Consider the following 21,409-nt stretch of genomic DNA (forward strand, 5'->3'; position numbering starts at 1 on the left):
GGCCTTGCATGATCGCAGCAGCAATTAAAAAAGTTCCATCAAGCTGGTTTGCCCTACTCTTTCCTTTTTTCTTGCAGAAGACACTGTAAACCCTACTGCACTTGCCCCAGACAACTGTCTGTGGTGTTAGTACTAGCTAAGGTTAACTAATTACCTGAATACCAATTGTTCTCCACTATCAGAATTTTTGAAAATGGGGACAGAGCCAGAGATCCCGAAGACTGAAGAAAAAAAGAAAGAAGTGTTTTGAGAAAGAAGAGAAATCTATCAGGGCAATAAATGGGTTTATGAACACTGTGTCAGCAATTACTGACCATTTCAATAGTGAAGGATCCACTGTCTTTCAAGTCTGAATTACAAATAGGGACTAAAGCACACATAAACAGCAGAGAGAAAATATTCAATAAAATATCTACAGAGAGAAGTAAAGAAGTAGATAAAAGCTTGAGATGTTTAACATACAATTCTGCACAGAAGCTTAGAGACTCGACAGAGCAAAGCAAAGATATGGTATGCTGTGCTCCTTAAGCAGAATCAGAAGATACCTGTAGTTTTCCACCAGCTTTATCCTTTCCCCTCCCTCGCAGTTCCCTTAACGAATCTTGTACTGCCCCCGGTTTTCTTTAATAATAAAGAGGATGCAGAGTGATCTTTCCTAAAGTTCAGTGGCAGGATGTGGGCAGAACTGATGAGGTGGAGGCCGGTGTGCAGTCTCCAAACAGACAGATCCAAATCTACATGTGACCTACAATGTCTCAGAAATGCATTCTGTTCTCCAAAGTTCCAATTTAGGTTTTCAAGGGGAGGCTCAACTGTCTGAAATGGCTGGAAGCTTGGTCTCCTTTCTGCTTTGTTCACCTAGTGCCATTTTTCTTGTTGCCAAGATCTTCTACAGGCATTTCACTGCAAGAGTTACTCCCAATCCCAGCCCTCAGGCTCTACAGGCAGGCACTGACTCTCAAATACTGGCATTCACAGCTTCTTGCTACGTTTTAGGACACAGCTCAAATTATCCACTGGCTAGAAATCTGAAAAAATTAAAGCAGCTCTGTCGGAATTGGTCAATAGTGTCACCAGTAGTATTTTGGGTTGCTGCAGTTGCAGTTTTGGAGCTTTAAGCACATGATCAAATTATCATAACTTTTTAACTTAATGAGTTAACACACGTCAGCTAAACTGCAGTAACTGGCTGTGTACATGTCAGGATTTAAAATGATCTCTGGCTAATCTTGCCGCAAACCCCAGTCATCCATCCCACTTTCCACTCCCTACTCTGCTCCTACTGTCATTTCTGTCTCTTGGTTGTCCAGTTCTCTCCCCTGAACTTGTGACTGAAAATGTCCTTCTATGACAACATAACTCGTTCCAGGCTGAACTGCCTGTTGTAAAGGGTTAATGAATCTCAGAAGGTCTGTGGGTCCAACTGTGCCCCATCCATGGCAGTCCTTGACTGGCTTTCCCTAACCACCTCCCGGCTGCAGTCACCTCTGAGCAGAAAGGAGAGGCACCTGTAGGACCCTGTCTGCTTTGCCCTTTCACCTCACTCATCTCTCCCTCCGTTCCTGTAATGCTTGAGCTAAGAACATTTTATTGCCCCCTGGTTTTCATTATTAATGAAAAGGGACCAGAATGATCTTTCCTAAAGTTCAGAGAGTCTATAAAGACAAGAAGCTGAAATGCCATTTTACTCGTTTTAGAGATGTGTGAAATAATTCTGTCTTGTGGCAAAAAAAAAGTGAGGGGGGTGGAGAGGAAAAGTGAGTGAGGGACGCAGTAAAGGCTCTGCATTGACCACATCAACTTTACAATGTTATGAAGAATGTCACAGCTCTGCCTAAAATCCACATTCAATCTTCCTTTTCCTCTGTAATACTCTAATCTGAAACGTGGGGTGGAGGGAGGGTTAGAAGTTTCTCAGCTGTAACCTCAGTGCTCGCACTGACTTCTTTGCATATCCTCAATTTCCGCGCTGGTAAAACTGGAATACATTCATAGAAAATGCAAAAGCACTAATAGCCCAGTTACTCTTCAGTTTAGGCACTGGGGAAGTAACAAACCATTCTACATGAGAGACCCTCAAGAGGCAATTGGAAGGGACACAGACATTTTCTTCAGCTGTAAGTCTGTGTTCTCTATAGGCATATTTAATTTTCATCGCAGCAACTGTAAATTGCACTTTCAGAATAAACACTTACTATTTTTAAGATCCCCATTCATCTCAGAATTAACTTTCCTGACATCAGGTTATTAGGCCTTGTGCACCCAAGTAAGGTCAGCCTCACTAGTATCCACACTTAAAACTGTAGAAACTGAGGCTCGAAGAGGTGACTTTCCAAGAGCAAACAGTGAAACCATGGAAAGGAGTTGGGGAAAAAAAAAAGAGTTTGGATTCTAGTTACCATTTTTAATTGTTAGAGAAAACAGTCTGTATTCTACAGCCTCCCACATAATGAAGACACAGCGGTGGGAGAAGAAGATCCAAACGGCAAGAAAAATAGTCACCAGAGCTGATTTTTAAGCAGGTGTAAAATCTGCACAAAACCCCATAAAAGGAGACCATAAATACCATGGGGAAGAACACAGACAATACCTGGATGATAAACATGCAGCTTTGCACACCTTGCTCAGAAACTCCCATGAGTTTGCTTATAATTATAAGGGTCAGAAAGGTAAAAAAAAAAAAAAAAAAAAAAAAACACCCAATTAATCATTTAAATATTTAAAGTCAGATTTTTGTCCTCATTGCTGGATTAGTATATTTCATAACGCCAACAGCAGACAGGCCTGTTTTTTTACTGGGGGTTCATTTTAGAGCATGTTTAAACTAGTCAGATTGAGTGATGCTTCCAGCAACTAATCGCATGTCAAATAAAAGATATTTTATGTAATAAATTACTGCTACAAGTAATTCAAATGTCATTTATCAGTTTTATTATCAGTCAGGCAAAGTCTTGTTTCTCTATATTAATCAAATTGAAGCTTTTTTTAAGCTTTTTTTTAAAGCAGTTTTGACACCTCTTGGCAAAAGTACAAACTGGAGGGAAGGAATTACTCCTCCAGAACAGGGGGAGAAGTAGTAGAGATGGTACTGAGCTAAAATAGGCTGTCTAGAAACTTAACTTAATTGTTGTCTCTTCCTCCCAAAAGTTATTATTGTTTCTCTAAAAGCAACTTCAGGAGGAGTTTGGCATACAAGAACTATGCTACTCTGAAGGCTTACAAATATACTGCTTTCTCATTAACTCTTCAAGAAGAAAGTACTTACATAGGTAACAGCTATTTCCAACAAAGCATTAGAACATTAAGTAATATCTACACTAGCAGTTCAATTGTACAAAAGGAAGTATTTAAGTGGTATGAATTATTTCCTGCAACTTTAAAAATTAGAACATACTGAGTTGACAACAGCAGGAGAGAAAGCAAGTAAAATCAAAAGGTGTGTTTAGGATTTATTGCTCTGACTCACAAGAGTGGACATCTTATGCTGGAGTTGCTGGCAAGATCCCCAACTCATCTGTTTGCTCTATTTCCGCTGAATAAACTCTTGAGATGGTTCTGAAGCCATCCTGAGCTTCTGTACTCATAACCCACAGTTTTCATGTAATTTTTAAAATGAAGCAGCAACATCTTGTGGGGAGGGGGGACTGAGAGGAAATTAGGTTTCTTAAGACACCAGCCAGTTCTTTTCAGCACAGTACCCTCCTCAACTGTTTCTCTTTTTTTCTCTGTATGGGGTAATTATTTCTCTCTAGATTTGTGATTTTGTCAAAACTACCCCAAAAAAAACTTAAAAAGAACTAAAAATATCAAACACAAAGTGGTTCAGAGTCTTCAAGACCTAAACTCCAGCAGATCAGATGCCGCTTCACAGGAAACTCAGATATCTTCTTTGGGGAAGGCAAATATAGCTCATAATGTTTTCCAGTATAAGCTCTTCCAACATCAGTTGTACTCATCAACGAGTCAGCTTATAGATTCAGCAGTCTACCTACCTCATTAGTCCTTCAGATATATACTTTTGAACTTCAAACCTTGAAACATTCCAACACTAGTGTCATGAATTCTCTGTAAGAAGATAAGCATAACAGATAGACAGAAAAAGTAGTATCTGTCTTTCTCTGTACATGACAACCCCTGACAAATCTGTGAAAGATAAATTGACTTAGTAAACTATCACAGAAACAACTGTCCTGGAGCAGATTTGGACCCATTCAGAAATATTCATTACAGGATTAGCAACCAACTGATGAAATAACCTACAGCAAACAAGGCACCTAGAGAGAGCACTGAGCCACTGCACAGTCTCATCCATCAGCTCTAGAATAATCCACATATTCTTTTTGCAGTTCTGATACTATGGAAAGCACTTAACAGGAAGGCACAAAGATGGATCCATCATTAACACCACCAGAACTACACCAGTCAAGGACTAGAATAGGGCACAGATGAGACCTAATGAAAATAAATATTTTGGTCAAATGAATCCCATGTATATTTAGCTATTTATTCTTTTTATACATCCATTTAGAGGTCAAGCTTAAATAGAAGGTCTACAAAGAATGGCTAGAGAGGGGAGGAACAATACCTAATGAACCTGTTGTCACCATTTCCCTGATTTTGGGGGTTGCTAAAAAGGACTGGCTCACAGGCAAAATCTTTTGGTTCAAATTATTTAAAAAGCACCAGTCAGATCACAAAGCTAGAGCACCAGTATACAATTACAACCCATAAAAAAAGCTTTACTTTGGTGGTATTTTTATTCACCTTTGGCTTCTGAGCATTACAGAATGATACTTTCAGACTTCTCTTTGGAACATTTTGATGTTTAAGTAATTAGTTAAGGATCTTACCTAGTAAGAAGAAATTGTAAGCTAGTGCTTTGAGGAAAGCCAAAATAGTAAAAGGAAAAATAAACAAATAGTGATAAAGCTGCAAGAGTTAACAATGATAACATGTCCCAGTTTGAATTGCATACTTCTTTCCTGCCCTACTTCTATTAGTGGAACACTATAAAATAAGGGAAGATTAACCTTTCCAATATTGGGTTGTAATAAGAGTTAGCTGAATGAGCAATGGGTAGCACTAAGAGGGATCTGGCACTGTTTCTTCAGCAAGAGAGCAGATTTTGCTCTTCTGGCAAACATGACAGACAGGTATTAGCCCAGGAGGCAGACTTCAGGCCTGGAGTTCACCAGCACACCCAATACAACAGTCAGAAATATTCCAGTTCTGAGCCCAACTCCATCACAAATGTTTTTCTTCTCAAACTGTGCCAAACCAGAGTATTTAAAAACTCAGAAAGCAAGTCTAGTACTCCAGCAATAGCAAAACTATGCCATAAACTAATAAACACAGCCCTAATTGGGCTGTTACACTGGTCAATATGTGACCTAGAGCTGTTTAGGAACAGTATCAAAATCCTATTCTTAATACTTGGCAGGTAAGTGAAGTGATTTTCAAACTGCCAGAGACACATGTGAGCTGAACAGCTTCTTTTGATGGATTTTTAATGGTATGTACTTTGGTTTTTATTGTTTGGAGCTTAGATACTTTTTTGCGAGGTTTGTTTTAAAATGCAAATATATATGTAAATTTTGAGTCTACACAGATTATGTTGGGACTTTAAAAATTCTTTAAGAGTGTATTTTGTACACAAAATCATACAATGACATCCACACCATCTATACAGAACTTCTGCTGTCACCCCTCAGATTATTTAAGATTGAAGACAGAAAGTTTGTTAAAATTAAGGATCCATATTAACAGTTTATTATTATTTGTAAACTGACAGCACTCTTAAAACTCATTCATACTGGGGGTCCATTATGCCAGACCTTGAGAAGTCACGGACTAAGTCCTGAAGACTTTATATTCCAGCTTGCTGTTCATGCTGAAAATACACCTCTTTCAAGTAACTGTTCAAAGCATTAACTGTCAGAGTTCAAGGAGTGTTTGGATGACGCTCTTAGTCATATGGTTTAGTTTTAGGTAGTCCTGCAAGGAGTTGGACTCCATGATCCTTATGGGTCCCTTCCAACTCTAGATATTCTATGATTCCACGAACTGGTCAGTTGCCCAACTTGTTAAGAAAACAAGTACTCTAACTAAATTACAAAACTGTGATGATGTCCACCAGTTTATTGAACAGAGCCCACTATTGCAATAACTAAAGATGTAACAGTGTTGCACTTTCACAGCACCTTCCATCTAAGAATCTATCAGCTCTATCATATATTGATGATCGAAATACTAGAAAACCCTACTGATGAAGGGAAGCATGGCCTTAAGTTTTAGAAGGGAAGACTGAGTCCTATGTTGACTTTTTTCAAGTCAGAATCTGATTTGTATTGGCTACACACCCTCAGGTCAAGGGGTGTCATAGGCTAGTATATATGATACTTGTTTGTAGATGGTGATCATTTGTATCTCATTTTCCATGTGTAATATGGTCTTGCATCAACAAGAATGAAGATCATTCAAAGTAACATTTGGTGTCCAATTCTGACAAAAAGTATGGCATTGAAATCTAGGACCTGGCAAAGAAATTTGTGAAATTGCTGCAGAAGTCACTGCAGAAAGCAACAGGACCTGCTGTTTTTCAAAGTGTTACTTACTATACACCACAGGGTGAGCGGGCTGAGTTGGCACCAGCTGTGCAGAAGGACCAGGGGACTGCGGCTCCTCCGTGCTTGTGCCCGACTGCTGGAAGGCCACATCAATTTCTTCATCTGTCAGGCCTGGGGGAGCAGAGGAAATTAAATCACTTTAGCACCTTTACCCACTTGATGCACGCATAATTAAATTCTCAAGCCAGGCAGAATCCTTTCAAGATGCAAAGAATTTTGGCGCTGACTTGAGCAGTAATGCCTCCCCAATTTTGGATTCACTGGAATGTCTCCCTCTCTCTTTCTCTGTTGCAATTTAACCTTAAGCGACAGAATATTAGCCTCAACACTGCTTCCAAATGTGGCTCATTCAATTTCCTTAATTTATCCTTGAGTTTATTGCTGCTTTTGAAGTAGCTTTCTATTGCAATTCTCCATTCTTCCCCCGAAAAAAAGATACCATCAACTGCAAATGTGGCTCATTTTAATCTGTAATGGTGTAAAAAAAAAAAAGAGGGGAAAAAACTAACAATAATGCATGAAAACAGACAGGGAAACAAAAAACTAATTATTGGGTTAGACGACTAATTAGTCTAGATCGTTTCCGAAGACGGGAATAATTTGCTTTATTTTATGACAAATGCAGAAATAAAAAGAAAAAATCAGGACTGACTGTGATTAGTATGAATGGGACACAGAATGTAAGGAGGAAATAAAACTATAACAAAACAGATCAAAACAAGGCCAAGCCCAAACTTTCAGCTTAGCATTGCCCCGGCCTATTGCTGCATGATTAGATTGCCCTAGGGCAGCCTGGTTTTTATTTCACACAGAGCTGTAGTAACACTGCACACATGGTACATGTCGGTGCAGTCACTCCTGCCATCAGGAAATGCCAGGATGACCATTTGTAATTGGCTACAACATACGGAAAGGATTTGGCCAACAAGGGGGAAAAGAAAAGCAGCTAAAGGATTGACGATGACCAGCATCTGTGAAGAAGGAAGCACAGCTGGATTATTTTTTCCAACAGGAGAAAACATCCTCTAGAAAAAGAATTTAGTACTCAGATGGCAACCATGATGTGGGGCCTGGACAGCTGTGTAGTATTTGTTACGTTATTCTCCTGCACAGAAGCAGGTAGAAAGCCAGTGTCCCTGCTATGAGGAACATGTGAAGTGATTCAGGACCTTTTACTATACTTGCAGCATGTATGTAAAAACATTCCAAAAGGTTGGAAGTGAAAATAGTGATTTAAGGAAAGGGATTTAGAAGAGACAGACCGCTTGATTCTCACACAGTTGTTGCAAGGACTGAGCACAGTGAGGAAAACGGTATGAATATGAGAGCAGTGGAGGAAAAATCGGGGAATACTTTCTCTCCATCACCTCCTCTCAAGATCCAGAAAGTATTGCTGGTAACTCTTTCAAACACTTAGCTTTTTAACATTACAGGGAGATATAATATAGAAAATGGCCAGGCTTCTGGGTGTATTACCTAAGTTTTGAGAAATTATTTTCAGGATGTTAAACTTCACTGCATTTTGGGGGTCTAGACAGATTAATCTGTAGCACAAACAATACTGGCAGAAATAAATACACAAGCCTGTCTCAGAACTGTTATTTAATACCACAAAGCACTAACACAGTGCTTCTGGTATTCGCAAGGCTTTATAACTATTAACAGACCTTTTCCCTGTTCCTGTGAGTACATGAGATACTATTCTATCTACTCTACAGTGCAGATACTGATGCACAGAGAAGTTAGGTGATTTTTCTAACATAACAGAATACTGTCAGTGTCAGAAACAGTATCAGAAATCCAAAGATCCTGATCTCTGGTCTTGTAATCTGACAAAATCACCCCTTTACTTGTATGTGACACATGCCTCAAATAGTAAAGAAACAAAACCACACATAACAGTATGGAACGAGACTTGCAGTGAGAGTAATAAAAGACACATGAACACAACTCAGCCTACTGTTCTAGTCACAAAAGCGATATTTATGGTGTCTAATCCATGTTAAAAAGAGAAGTCCTAATCAGAAAGAAACTGTTTTAACCAGCTCCTAATTATCCAATGTAGGAGAAAGTATAAACAGATGCCAACACTGCAGATCACTAGCAACCAAGGAATTTCATAAAGATAGAGACAACATCATCTGCTGGCTGCAAACATGGCTCCCACTAGAATAAGGTATTTTGTTCTACTCCATGCAAAGACAGCAAATCTGGTAATATGTAACACTTAGAAATGTACGGAATTTATAGAGGATCCTTAATTCATTCTACAAAAAGAGCAGGAAACAATGCTTACCGTTTCCTAACCATACTGCCCCTTCTATTCTCATCCTGTTTTAGAAAAAAAAAAACTAAAATCTTTTGCAAATAAAATGCACTTCTAGAATTATTCAGGTCTTGCCTACTAGGGACACTCAAGTATCACTGTTTCCATTAAAACCCTGCTGTACTGTGAAGGAAAAGCTGATGTGAATGATAGAATGATGGGAAACCTCTCACATTTGAGTTCACATTTGAATCCTGTGCAAACTAGTGAAAATTAAAATTGTTACTACTTCCCTGGACTATTCTGTAGCCCTGTGAAGCGGTCTTGTTCATGGTACTAGTGGCATTATACAAAAGAACATCACAGCCACATCCCTTCTTATCAGAGGAGAAGACTGGAGGTGCCATCACCTTGGAACACTGCCTTTTTATTCACCTGAACAGGGTGTTTTTAAGGCCCTGTCATCTTGGCTTCCAAGCATCAAGGGAATAACCTCCCAGAGATGATTCCTTAAGCATATATATGGAGTAAGCCTGAACTAGTCACCTGTGAATTCAGAAATATACTTGTCTTCATGGTTGTCATTTCTCACACACATTAACAAAAATGTACAAGATATTCTAAGACTGTAGTCAGGCTATTATAAGTAAGTCATCAAAATTCCCTTTGGACTAAATTATTTTCAGATTCACCACCTATGCACATATATGCATACAGTATGAGTGTTTCATGCCCCAAATTATTCAACCTAGATATATTAATTACACAAAAAAGTGAGAATTTCTAAACCAGATCAAAGTGTCATCTGTTCCAATATCTCACCTTGTTTTATTTTATCACAGTCCTTTTATCACTAAATTATATTAAAAAGTATCCACGGTCCATTCATTCTTCTAATCTTACAGCAAGCTGGCAACCCCAAAATAATACCACTTCCCTTGGATCCAAAAGCAGTGCCATGAAAACTGAAGCTTTGTGTCTAATGTTACTCTCAAATAGGTACGTCAAGAAAATCACCCCAGTTTAACAGAAGAATTGCTCTAAATCCACTTTCTCAACACTTGGAAAAACAAACATTTTAGTTCTTCTGGAGTTGCAGCAAGATCAAGACCGTGCAGAATGCAAAAGGTTAAAAGGAACAATAAAGGAAACTGCCAATTGTAAGTGAATTATATTTGGCTTTGAAAGCTGAGCCACGGCTATATTATAAAAGGCATCTCTTTGCGTTGTTTACCATCACCCTGACTAATGCAGACCTTTTTTTTTGTTTTAAATAATCTCATGCAAATTAGACACACACTTCCTTCCAGTTGATTGCTATCTGCAAGGAATAATCTAACCGCAGAGGGTACTGAGCAAGGACTGAGCTGAGGAGAAGGATGCAAGGAAACTGTCTTCGTAGCCTTACAGAATGCAAACCTATTCCCTTCCCCCAACCATCCATTTCATTCCTCTACACCACCACAGCCATTGCCAAGAATTAGTCATAATTGTCACAAAGCCTTAAATTTTCCTTTTCTGGCTTCAGGGTGTTGATTTGAATAATCCAGCACCCATGATTGTTTTGCACTCAAAGGTTCTTGCTGACCCTCTTTTGTGATTGTCACTGCTGCCACTCAATTTTCAGGGATCACTCAGCTTCTGTAAATTGTAGTCAAACACAGACTCAGAGCAAGTCAGAGAATAAAATGGGTTGTCACAAACATCTCTTGCTGCCTGCACCTTGGGTATTGTATAAAAAGCTCCTTTGCTGAAGAACTTTTAAGACTTGACTGTCTGTTAAGGCCTTTTTAGAATATCTATTACTATTTAATATAAGGACCTCAAGTACATCAAAATACTGTTCCTCTTATGACCACTCTGAAGTGGAGGAGAACTTTGAGGAGTACTATTATCCACATTTTGCAGACAAGGAAGAAGTGAGACATACAGATATGAGAACTGTTCCAAGGTCAGAACCAAACCTCTGACAGTCAGAAGATAAAACTCAGGAGATGTGAGTCTCAATCCATTGTTTTACCATAAATCCATTCGTCTTTATTTTCTGGATGAAATGCAGTAGCAATAATTATGATGCAAACCCCCTGCATGAGCTTAACTAGATGAGCCACAAAGTTGTCTTCTTCTCTGACACAGGTTCTGACATTTCAGTGACAACCCTTTTTGCCATTCCATCCACTGAGCATATTTTTTTCTTCATTATATTCCTCCTTGCATTGCTCAATCCAGTAACTCACGCAAGACTTCCACAACCTCAAGGTAACATTAGTTTTAGGGAAAAAATTCTGGTTAGGAATAAATTAAGAATTCTGCTATAATAGGGAAAGGTGGTGGAAAGAATTAAGTTCTTTCTCTGGGTTTCCAAAGCCAGTTTTATTATCACTCTGACAGATCACCCTGGAGCAATCATCACACCTACCCTTTTGCAGGGACAAAAGGCAGGGGAGGGGTGCAGGCCAGGGGGTGGTATCTGTTGTTTTCATCACACATGCACACGCTTTCTATTAAAAAGAAAAGAGAATAGAACTGGACAACTTGTTTTAACTACAACAAAGTATATGACTACCCAAAGTTGGTGCATGGTATCATATGACTAAAAGGAAGAGCTACTGGTAGACACCCTGAAACGACATTACGCTCCTGTTCCTGGAAGCCACTGAGTCAACTCTGCTCAGAAAGAACATGGCCACATTTAAAAAGAATCATCGTAAAAACCTTCTGGGATCCGATCCAGACTAATGATTCCACCTGTTCAGTCAGTTACATGCAGTGCTGGGTGAGTCTTTTATCAAATGTTTGTCCTATATCCGACTCTGTGCTTAGTTGAACACATTTCAGAGAGGTCAAAAAGGCACAGTATCCTGATCCATTTTCTTTCGCACACCTTGGTTGATGGGGCATTCACGAGGCTGAGCCCAACCCAACATTTCAACAAAACCTAAGGTCCCAGAAACATCACTCTGATTTTTTTTTACCCTTCATTTACATTAAGACACTGTATTTGAATGTAAACATCCTGCTGCTGCACTTCCAGCTCAAACTTTCTGTAAAGGAACCCAAACATCAAAGGGAAAATGACTGGTCTCAACTGTCAGGCCGAAAAACGCAGAAATAAAAGTAATTTGAAAAGTTACTGAAAGGGCTTTGAATTCTTACAGCTTTATTCATCTGTGAGACTGTTAATTATGCAATTGCAATCTTTAAGAAACATTATATACTTTAACCCATCAGGGTGACTAAGTAGCAATCAACTCATAAAGATGCTCTATCCTCAGTTGAACAGCACTAAAATAAGGAAAACCTGACTGACAGTACAATGCTAAGAATTACAGTGAGCCAACCAGGAAGGAAAAGGTTAAAATAAAAAAGTATTTTGGCATAACAAATATAAATAAATAAATAAATCTGGCAGCAGTTTCTCTTCCTGGCCAAGCTTTTTGGAGTCTATAATAAAATGAAGTGTAATGGAGGAGAGGAGGGCAATGTCAGAGGGTGAGGGTTTGGGAGAGAGGTTGTTAAGTATCTCCCTCTCCTCAGCTGTGTTTACTCCATTTACAGGACCCCAGGTGATTGATAGACAGACAAAAGAAAAGCAAGCAGATAGTAACCCCCCTCTGGGAGCATCAGTAAAGGGGATAACTCCTGACATCATCCAGAGCCCCAAACTCTCCTTAGCCACTTGTAATTAAAAAGACAGAGCAAGATATGCAAACCAGAGAAAAAGTAAAAGAGGATTTTTTTTTTATTTATTATTAACATTTTGTTGGAACAGTAGAGTGCAATAAGGACTCTCAGAGCCGTTAAAAGTCGTTGGGTGACCTGCAGACCCCTATTTCCCAGAGCCTTGTATAAAATTGAATTTTTTAAACATAAATTACACGTAATGACGACACTGTAAAAACTAACAGTAATGGAAAGCTGTGCTGTATTTCATTAGCCTGTATTATTCCGTGCCACCTGATCCAGCCGGGCCTTGTTTATGAGTTAGTGTGTTAGCAGATGCCGATGGAAGCATTTGCTTCGACCTTGCTCTTCTCATTGGGGCATGAAATTACGACGGCAGCACCTTGATATTACAGCCATAAATACAGTAAACTGCAAATTTAAGCCAACGGCTCCTATTGTCTCTGAACATAAAGCTGATCGGTATTTATTTAAAAGGAGAACGAAAAAAAATATTATATATCACCTTGTTTATGGGTCCAGTCTCCCCCCCTTCCCCTAATCTGCCTTATTCACTTGGTTAAATACTAAACAAACAAACTAAATCCTCCCTATTTTCTACTGATTAAATATTCTTATGAAATGAGTATTGTCTTCAGAAAACTGGATCAAAGTATTTTCACTTTGAATGAGAAAGGGCAAGCAACTTGCATAGCATGTCTTGGAATGCAAAAAAAAGAACAAGTACTACAACTTTTCTTGTCAGTTTTCTATATATGAGAAGTTCAAAATCTAGAATGAAAAAGTTGCTTCTGGTCACTCATTCATGTTTGTGTGTAACACGTGTATGCACATGAGAGAGAGAAAGAGAAATATATTTCCTTCCAGTTTTCTATTTAAGAATATCTCCCTTGTTAATACTATTTCAAAACAAGGAGGAAAGATATAGAGAAAAAAAAATGCAGTAAGATTAATGGGAGGGGAAAAAAATGCACAGGATTCCTTCTCTGAGGCTGCAGACTGCAGGGAGAATGCCTCATTCTTCTATGGGCATTTTGGGTAAATACCCCCATTCACTGACAACATACCCACTAAAATTTATTAGAGGGGAAAAAATCAAATACAAAGGCAAAAGGACATAGTAATATCACAAAGCATATCACAGCATAAATCACAGCATTATAAGTCAGTGCAAAATGTATTTCACTGGTAGTTTCAAGGCAGGGAAAATACAGTTTCACTTGTAGTAAGAGAGGTCAGGTCTTCCTCTTCTAATGTAAAGTAAGCTCCTTGCTTATATGAAGTATGCTATTTCTGATCCACATAGAAAAAAAGGAAGGGATACCTTAAGTAAAAGCTCCCAATACTAAGCTGTGTATTTCAGGGGCCAAAGTACTAAGAGGAAAATACAAGGAACAACATGCAGGACAAAGTGGTTGGATAATGGGACTCAGACTCGGGATTCTAAAATACAAAAGTTCTATTAGATGCAGTGCTATCACAGCCTTAACAGGATTCGAATGCCTCATTTTTAAATTATTCTACAGCAAATCTTCAGGTAACAAACAGTATAATTCAACAGGCACAATTTTTGCTTCACAAAAAGTTCAAATTAGAAAAAAGGCAGTCAGCAACACGACTCTATATCAAACAAGACATGTCCAGAAGTCTTCAGTAACCTGAATTACAGAACCAGAAGGTTTGTTACAAAGCCCAGTTAAATTCCTAAACAAGCACATGCAAAAACACAGCAAAACTTCAATCTTGGGTACCTTCTTCCCAAGACCTGTAATACATATAAAAAAATATCTCCTTATAAAAATAGGGGGAAATTTTATTTCATCACCATCTGTGGGTACTATTTTCAGGCCTCTTGCCTCCAGCTTCTCCTTTCTATTATCATACAAGCAGAAGAACAGTATCTGATAGAAATCCTCCTTTGAGTGGACAATGGTATATGGACAAGTCCATCTGTCAACTGCACCACTAGTGATGAAAAGACAATGCAGGTGACTAAGCTGGAAGCCAGTGTTGTAACACAGGAACACAGGACATCCAAGTCAGCCAGTATATGATGTGAGAACACTACATAGAGAACAAAAACCTCTGCATATTTGAAATTATTTCAAATTAATATCTAGCTTGAGCTTTGAAGACTCTATGCCAGGATGCCAATTCCAAGGTAGTTTATCAGCAATAGAACATAATCACAGTTCTGCCATTTGTTCAAAAGAAGACTGTATGGGGCAAAAGATCCAGATAATGAAGAGACACTACTCTAGTAACCATAGTGTTGTCATAATTTGTTACCACAACTGACAACCTTCCTAGAAATAAGACTATGCATTCAGAGAAAACAAGTATTAGATACACTGAATGGGTAAGTTTCCAAGCATACCCAACCTGTGCTCTGCAAATGCTTGCTGTTATTCCTGCAGAGAAACGAGTCTCATGGTGGTGGTTCCTGATCCTCATTACTTGTATTATAATACTCCTTAGAGACCCCAAAAGGCATTCACTGTGCAGGTATTGTGCCAGTTACTGTGCAGAAACAGAGTAGAAGGCAGTCAGACTCAAAACGTTCAACAGTCTATGTGAAGGAAAGACAAGTTGGAAAGAAAAACACTGCACACATAAATGAATTGACTTACCCAGAGTACCCACCAGATCTATGAAATTTCCTTTCTATTTCATTGGGAACTATAACAAAAAAACATTCTATAAAGGTGAAAGGATATTAATTTCTTCTACAAGTTCACTACCAAAAGTAGAACAGTTTGGTACATGGCACTTCAAAAACCTAGAAACTAAACTTAATTACCAAAACTTATCACAAATCTTAAAAACAGCAGTGTCAGAAAACATTTGTGCTTCAGATCCATTTACTTTGTGTGAAAGAAAAATATTTTGTTAAGCACCTTGTTGAGCAATAGCAACAAAATGATTGGCCTTTGGCTACTCTTTGATCTGTGATACTATCTGTAGGAGCGTCTAAAGAGAAAGCCAGAGATTGTCTTAAATTCAGGTAAGGTAAAATACTACCAGTATAGGAGGTTTGGTTTTGATCTACCTTCAGGACTCCAATTTTAAACTGTATTTCCAACAACTTGAACCAGCATGTCACAAAAATTCCAGCACTAAAGTAGAAGGATCTGGCCTGGAAGATCTGCAGTCAACCAGACATCTGTAAGTCCAACACCTCCTTTGTCACCGCAGCAAAGAATAACCAGGCCTTTCAGTGGCGTGGGCATGAATACTGTCCACATTAGATTTGACCAAGCAGAATGGCCCTAATGTGGAATAACTCTAGATTAGAAGTCACTACTGATCTGTTATTACTGGACTAGGCTGGCCTGCAATTCTAGAACTAGATTCTCTCCCCGACTCTGAGCTCAAACAAAAGGAACTGTGTAAAAGAGCAACAATTTCAAGCCATTATAAGGAATTATTTAATCAGATTTGTCAGAATACCTGGAGGATGACCTAGTTTTATATATAAGAATGAGAAAGTCTGTCCTAATGCACCATTCTCAGTTCCTTATATTTCTCTGGAATTACTGATTGCCCCAAACATGCTAACAGAGCATCTGGATATTTTCTACATTAGACAATACCTGTCAGAGAGTAGCCTCAGCAAACTAAGATTAACTGCCATGTAAAAAGCAACTTGCCTCAATGCTATTTATTTCCTCTTTCACTTTCAAAACTTTAAACTTCAGAAAGGAACAAAACAAACCCATTAGTCCATGCTTATCACATGAAAAATCATATAAAGTGTATACTAAATGAAGTTTCAGTGTTTGAGGAACACACAGAATGGAATGTTGAACATGCAGTGCAACAGTGCATACTGTGCACTCTGTCAGGAAGTTGCTCTAAGGAGCATGGAGAACAGCAGCTACAGCTGCATGTTTCTAAGAAAATGTGAAAATACACGGAAGTATGTATGGAAGAATATATGGAAATGTAAAGAAACCAACACTGGGTGAAGAGCCATGAGCACAGGAATTTAAGTCCTTTTCCTGACAGGTATTTTCTCAAAACCTTATAAAGCATCTTTGCACCTCTAACCCAGTTTCTATAAAGTGCAATCAATGTTAGACACCTAGGAATCAGGTATCGCACTGAGAAGATAAACTCAATTAAGAAAAATACATTGAAATACTACATATTTGGTTATTATGGTACAAATGTTTCAGGTAAATCTGGTTTGCACTTCCCCAGAAAGACAGAGATGCTAATACACTATTATAAAAAGACATGTAGGCAAGTATTTATTACAGATTATAAATCACCCTCATTCTTCTTTCTTTTGTTTTAGAGAAGTTTTTTTACATGCCATTAAAATATTGTTTGCTGAATGCTACTACAAAGCTAGCCACCTGTAAAATTAAAGGCTGATGCTGCCAATAACAGTGTTGAAATACCTTCTGTTTAAAAGGCAAACCTACTTTGTAATTTTTAACACAACTGTATAAATATTTCTCCACCCACCCTTCACAATTTTGTTGGTTACATTGCGTCCATTTAGACAACAACCATCTATGTCATCACACAGGATGTTAATCTTGGGTGGAGAAGAAAGAAACAATAGCAAATGAACTTTTAAGAAACCAGGATTACACATTCAAGCAGGGTCCTTAGTGATAAAAGAAGAGCGAAGACAAAAACCATTAAGGGATAAGTCAACAAAATAACAGAAGTTTCAAAAGATCATTTTTCATCTTTGGGTTTGTTTATTGTTATTTTTTTCTCCCCATGTGCCTTCAACAGCTCTTCAGAGTTCTGGAGAAAATTAAAGGAGTCTGGATTAAACGCCCAAAGGACGACTAACGCTAACAATACTAAAAATAACGAGGTTAAGTGGTGGAAAAACTATGGTGACCACACACAGAGAACTGGAGTGGTAAGGTAGAAAAGGAGTTTCATCATTGCTCCCTCGGGACATGCACAGAACATACTAACTGCTTCTAGTTCTCTAGGGTTCTGATTACCATGCCAAACGCACCTCCAGAGTTTCCTTATTAGTATAATAAAAAGCCTCTACACATTTGGGTTCTATTCCCAGCCTTGCTATTGCCCTTGTATAGGTCATTTAACCTCCATCTGCCTCAGTTTCTACATCTGTAAAACAGGAATAATATTACACAATATCCTTTGTAAATGTTTGAGACTGACACAATTATCATGTACAAAGACTAACTGACAGTTTTGAGAATCTAGATATACATTACATGCATTGTTTGAGCTAGGTAAGGCATTTGCATCAAAAAAAATTTATTCAAGTAACAAGTTAATCTTTTTTTTCTTTTTTTTTTGGTGCTTGTAGATCCTCTTCAGAAATACTTCCAGATTTCTAACTCTCACCAAACTACACAAGGACTCAAATTCATGCTTTGCTTTGGGTGCTAAAATACATGCAATTTCTCTGGTCTCCTTTCAGCAATTGTTGCCCTCAAAAGCCAGTCATTGGGGTTGAATGTTCAAACTGGAAATACTGAAAGATCTACTTTTTTAACACTTTCTGTTGTCTTCTAGAGCTTCACAAAAGTTCCAGCCCAGGAGTTAAAACAGGAGCGGCTGCACAGAATTCACACAGAAAGTGGAGTGAAGATTAAGAAACATTTATGGGCATGTTACTGCAATATAACACAAGTCAGATCAGTAGATGAGGCAGCTGAAGCAGCTGAAAAACTTGCTACTAGCATAAACTCATACTGTATGAGGATAGCTCTTGGAGTTCGAGGACTAGAAAACATCCCTTAAATAAAGGAATTGCCTCACAAATAAAAAGGGAGTGAATAAAAACAGGAAGATGTTCCCTTCTGGGCACTACATAAGAATGTGTCTCCTTTCCAGACTGCCAAAAGGCTGATCAACACCATTATACACGGGTGCCCAAAGAGCTTTTTGACAGTCGGAGTCAATGATGAAAAGCCAAGAATGCACCTTGCAGATCTCTCTCTCTCCACATAGTTTTACACACTGCAGTCCTGAAGCACAGGAGTCATGCCAGGCACAGGTAGAACACTGTTGCAGGGGAAGCAACAGTTTGATGTGCTGTTTAAGGGGCAGACCTCTACGCAGCAGCTTTTCCCTCGGTCCCATGACACAGCCCCCATGCTCCTGAGTGCCAAGTCCAACGACCAGATAGAAGAACTCACCCTTTACAGTCCCCGCAGTAGATGAAGCTCACCAACAGGACTCTGATTGTTTTCTTCCCCCATTTCCTCCCTGGTTCTCTTTTACTACCACTCCTGTCTGTCTCAGGTGGCCTAGTGTGAAAAAAAGCTCTCCTTTTATGATGCAATATCTGGGACCAGGTGAGGCCCTGACTCTGCAGATAACCTAACAAATGGGCAAAAGCAGCTTGTGTTCTTATTGACAGTGCACGTGCTAGTAAATGCCAACCTCCAGGGTATTCTCAGTAAACACACAGCCATCCCTGGCTTCTAAGATACACACACACGCAAGCACTTGCTTTACCCGACACTGAACTCACACCTCACAAACAAATTATTTAACTACTCTATCCCCCAAGGAAGACAGTGATCATTTCAAATGCAGCTCCCTGCTCGTCTCTCACATACACGCAACGGCCTGATAGGTTAAATGCTGCCATTTAATTACAGTAATGGAACCTGCTATTTTTTGGTTCCCTTGAATCCTCTCTCGCTCTCTTTTTTAAACACATACAGAGTCATCTTTTAAACATGTATTTTACATTTCTGAGTTTAACAGCTGCGTTCTCCTGGTTACTTGAAGAGCAGGAGCAATGATATTCTGATATTCTTCTCTGTACCTCTGAGCAGCTAGGCTTTTAAATGCTACATAAAAAGGAAGTCAGGTTGGGGGAGATGCTGTAAGGAGGGATACATGCTAACACTGCAGAGGCCAATCTGCCCCTTCATTTACATAGATGGTTTGCGTTGATTTTACTGAATAAAACTATCTTAACCTCTCCCACCCCCCAAAGCAGCTGGGGCCTGGAGAGGATAAACACAAAAATGCTTTGAGCAATTTTACTGAAAAAGGTATAAACATCAGTGCATCACACAGACAGTATGGCACAGCATGGTTTTTTATATATATATATATATGACTGGGAGTCAGAATTATCTCAGATCTAACTGTTCTTAATACATCTGACTCAGTTTCCCCATCTAAAATGGGGATGGTATTTCCTCTGTTTCCCACTGAAATTTGGAGTTTGCAAACTGTTTGGAGAATATAAAGGCCTAACGAAGAAGAGAAAACGTAATCAGAAGTACATTAAATTAATCTTACAAGTTGCCATTCCACAAAAGGTGTCACATGCTTAGTCAGTTAATGTTTGTAGAGTACTTTGAATATGCAAAGTGGTATAGAAATACAGGATATAGGTTTGTTAAATTGTCAAGCACACTGCAAAACACTCTTTTCTTGACTGAATTCAGGAAGGAGTAGGTGGCCAAAGACTAGAGTGTTATATGGTTAGTTATTATTGAAGGAGGACATGTAACATAGTATCACATGAGTAGCACAATAACTATTTGTGGATTTTGCATTTCATATTGTGTGGCAATTAGAAAAAAATCCAGAAGGAAAGTATAAGTACTTCCAAGTCAAAATAAATTCTTACCTATGCTAAGGCCACAACACTTCTAGAAAAATACCCATATTACACCTGGCCTCAGCTTTATTTGTCCTCTAAATGTGAAAAGCTTATTTATTTGTTCCGTGGCAGGTGGTTCACAATCAGCCAGCCAGCCATGCAGGGATATTGCCCATCTTCATTCTCTGGTACAGATATCCACTGGTGTCTCTTAAGGATGGAATCTTAAAAGGTGAGGCAAGGCAGAGACAAAGACAAATTTAATTTTATCACCATAAAAAGGGACATTTCCACATGGGCAGCAAGGACATGAATATCATGTGTATGCGGGGGCGGGGGGGATTATAAACGCATTTTTGGCGAAATTCAATAAAGCTGATTCCACTGCATAAGGTCAGCAATTTACTTTTAAAAAATGATATGATTGCAACTTTTAATATAACCCATGTATTTGCTGCAAGATGCTCTAGAAGATTGTGTAATGTAACCAGCCGACCTCTCCACGGGAGCAGAGATCACCCCATTTACCCTTTATTGTCTTGCTAAAAGCAATGCACATTTGCACAGTATGACAAAGTCAACAGCTTTTACTTCAGAGAGCCTCAGATTTCATTGAGAATGAATTCTCTGCTCTCCTCCTAGGGGAATGGAGTCTCGCCTGGACTAGGTTCCATCAGAAAGAATAGGAAAGAATGAACCAAAAACTAAATTCCCCTCTTAGCTAAGGAAAGAATGATTGCACTCCAGATTAAAATTAAGAGGGAACAGTGTGTAGCAGAAAAGCAAACAGTAGGATTTCATGTTCACAGGCACCCAAGACATAGTTTTAAACAGAGTAGAAATGTTGTCTAAGAGAACCTAGAGAATTATCGCATGCAGGAACTTATTTTATCTTTCCTAACAGGAAAGTATCATTAGGTCTGAGATGGATTTCGGCAGAAGAGCAACACAGATTATCCTAATTACACTCCTTGTTTTAGCCCCAAGAGAGAAGGCTGTCTCTTTAGACTTAGAACACTGGGTTCATTCACAGAGCAGATCAGGAGCTGAATTCCTTTACTTGCTCCAGGAAGACTGCAGGGAAACCCTGGGCTGGATGACCATGAAGAGCAAATTCTTTCTAACACAAAAATATTTTTATACAAACGTACATAGATTTCTTCAACCATCTCAAGGTGAAGCTTGCTTCAAAGGTCAAAGCTGCAGGGCTGGATTAGGATTGCACGCAATCTGCCTGAGCCTTGACAGTCTGACATTCTA

The 21,409-nt window shown here is 38.8% G+C and overlaps 1 protein-coding gene across 1 annotated transcript in view; it reads right to left on the reverse strand.

Moving 5' to 3' along the window:
• Positions 1-21,409, reverse strand: part of PEX14 (peroxisomal biogenesis factor 14) — a 79,384-nt gene that overhangs the window by 11,591 nt on the left and 46,384 nt on the right. The window contains exon 4 of the mRNA XM_033007712.2: positions 6,615-6,737. Coding sequence (XP_032863603.1) covers positions 6,615-6,737 — 123 coding nt within the window. The remainder of the gene's footprint in view (positions 1-6,614; positions 6,738-21,409) is intronic.

The sequence above is a fragment of the Tyto alba genome, unplaced genomic scaffold, assembly GCF_018691265.1.
Source record: "Tyto alba isolate M040663 unplaced genomic scaffold, T.alba_DEE_v4.0 Super-Scaffold_20000042, whole genome shotgun sequence".
NCBI lineage: Eukaryota > Metazoa > Chordata > Aves > Strigiformes > Tytonidae > Tyto > Tyto alba.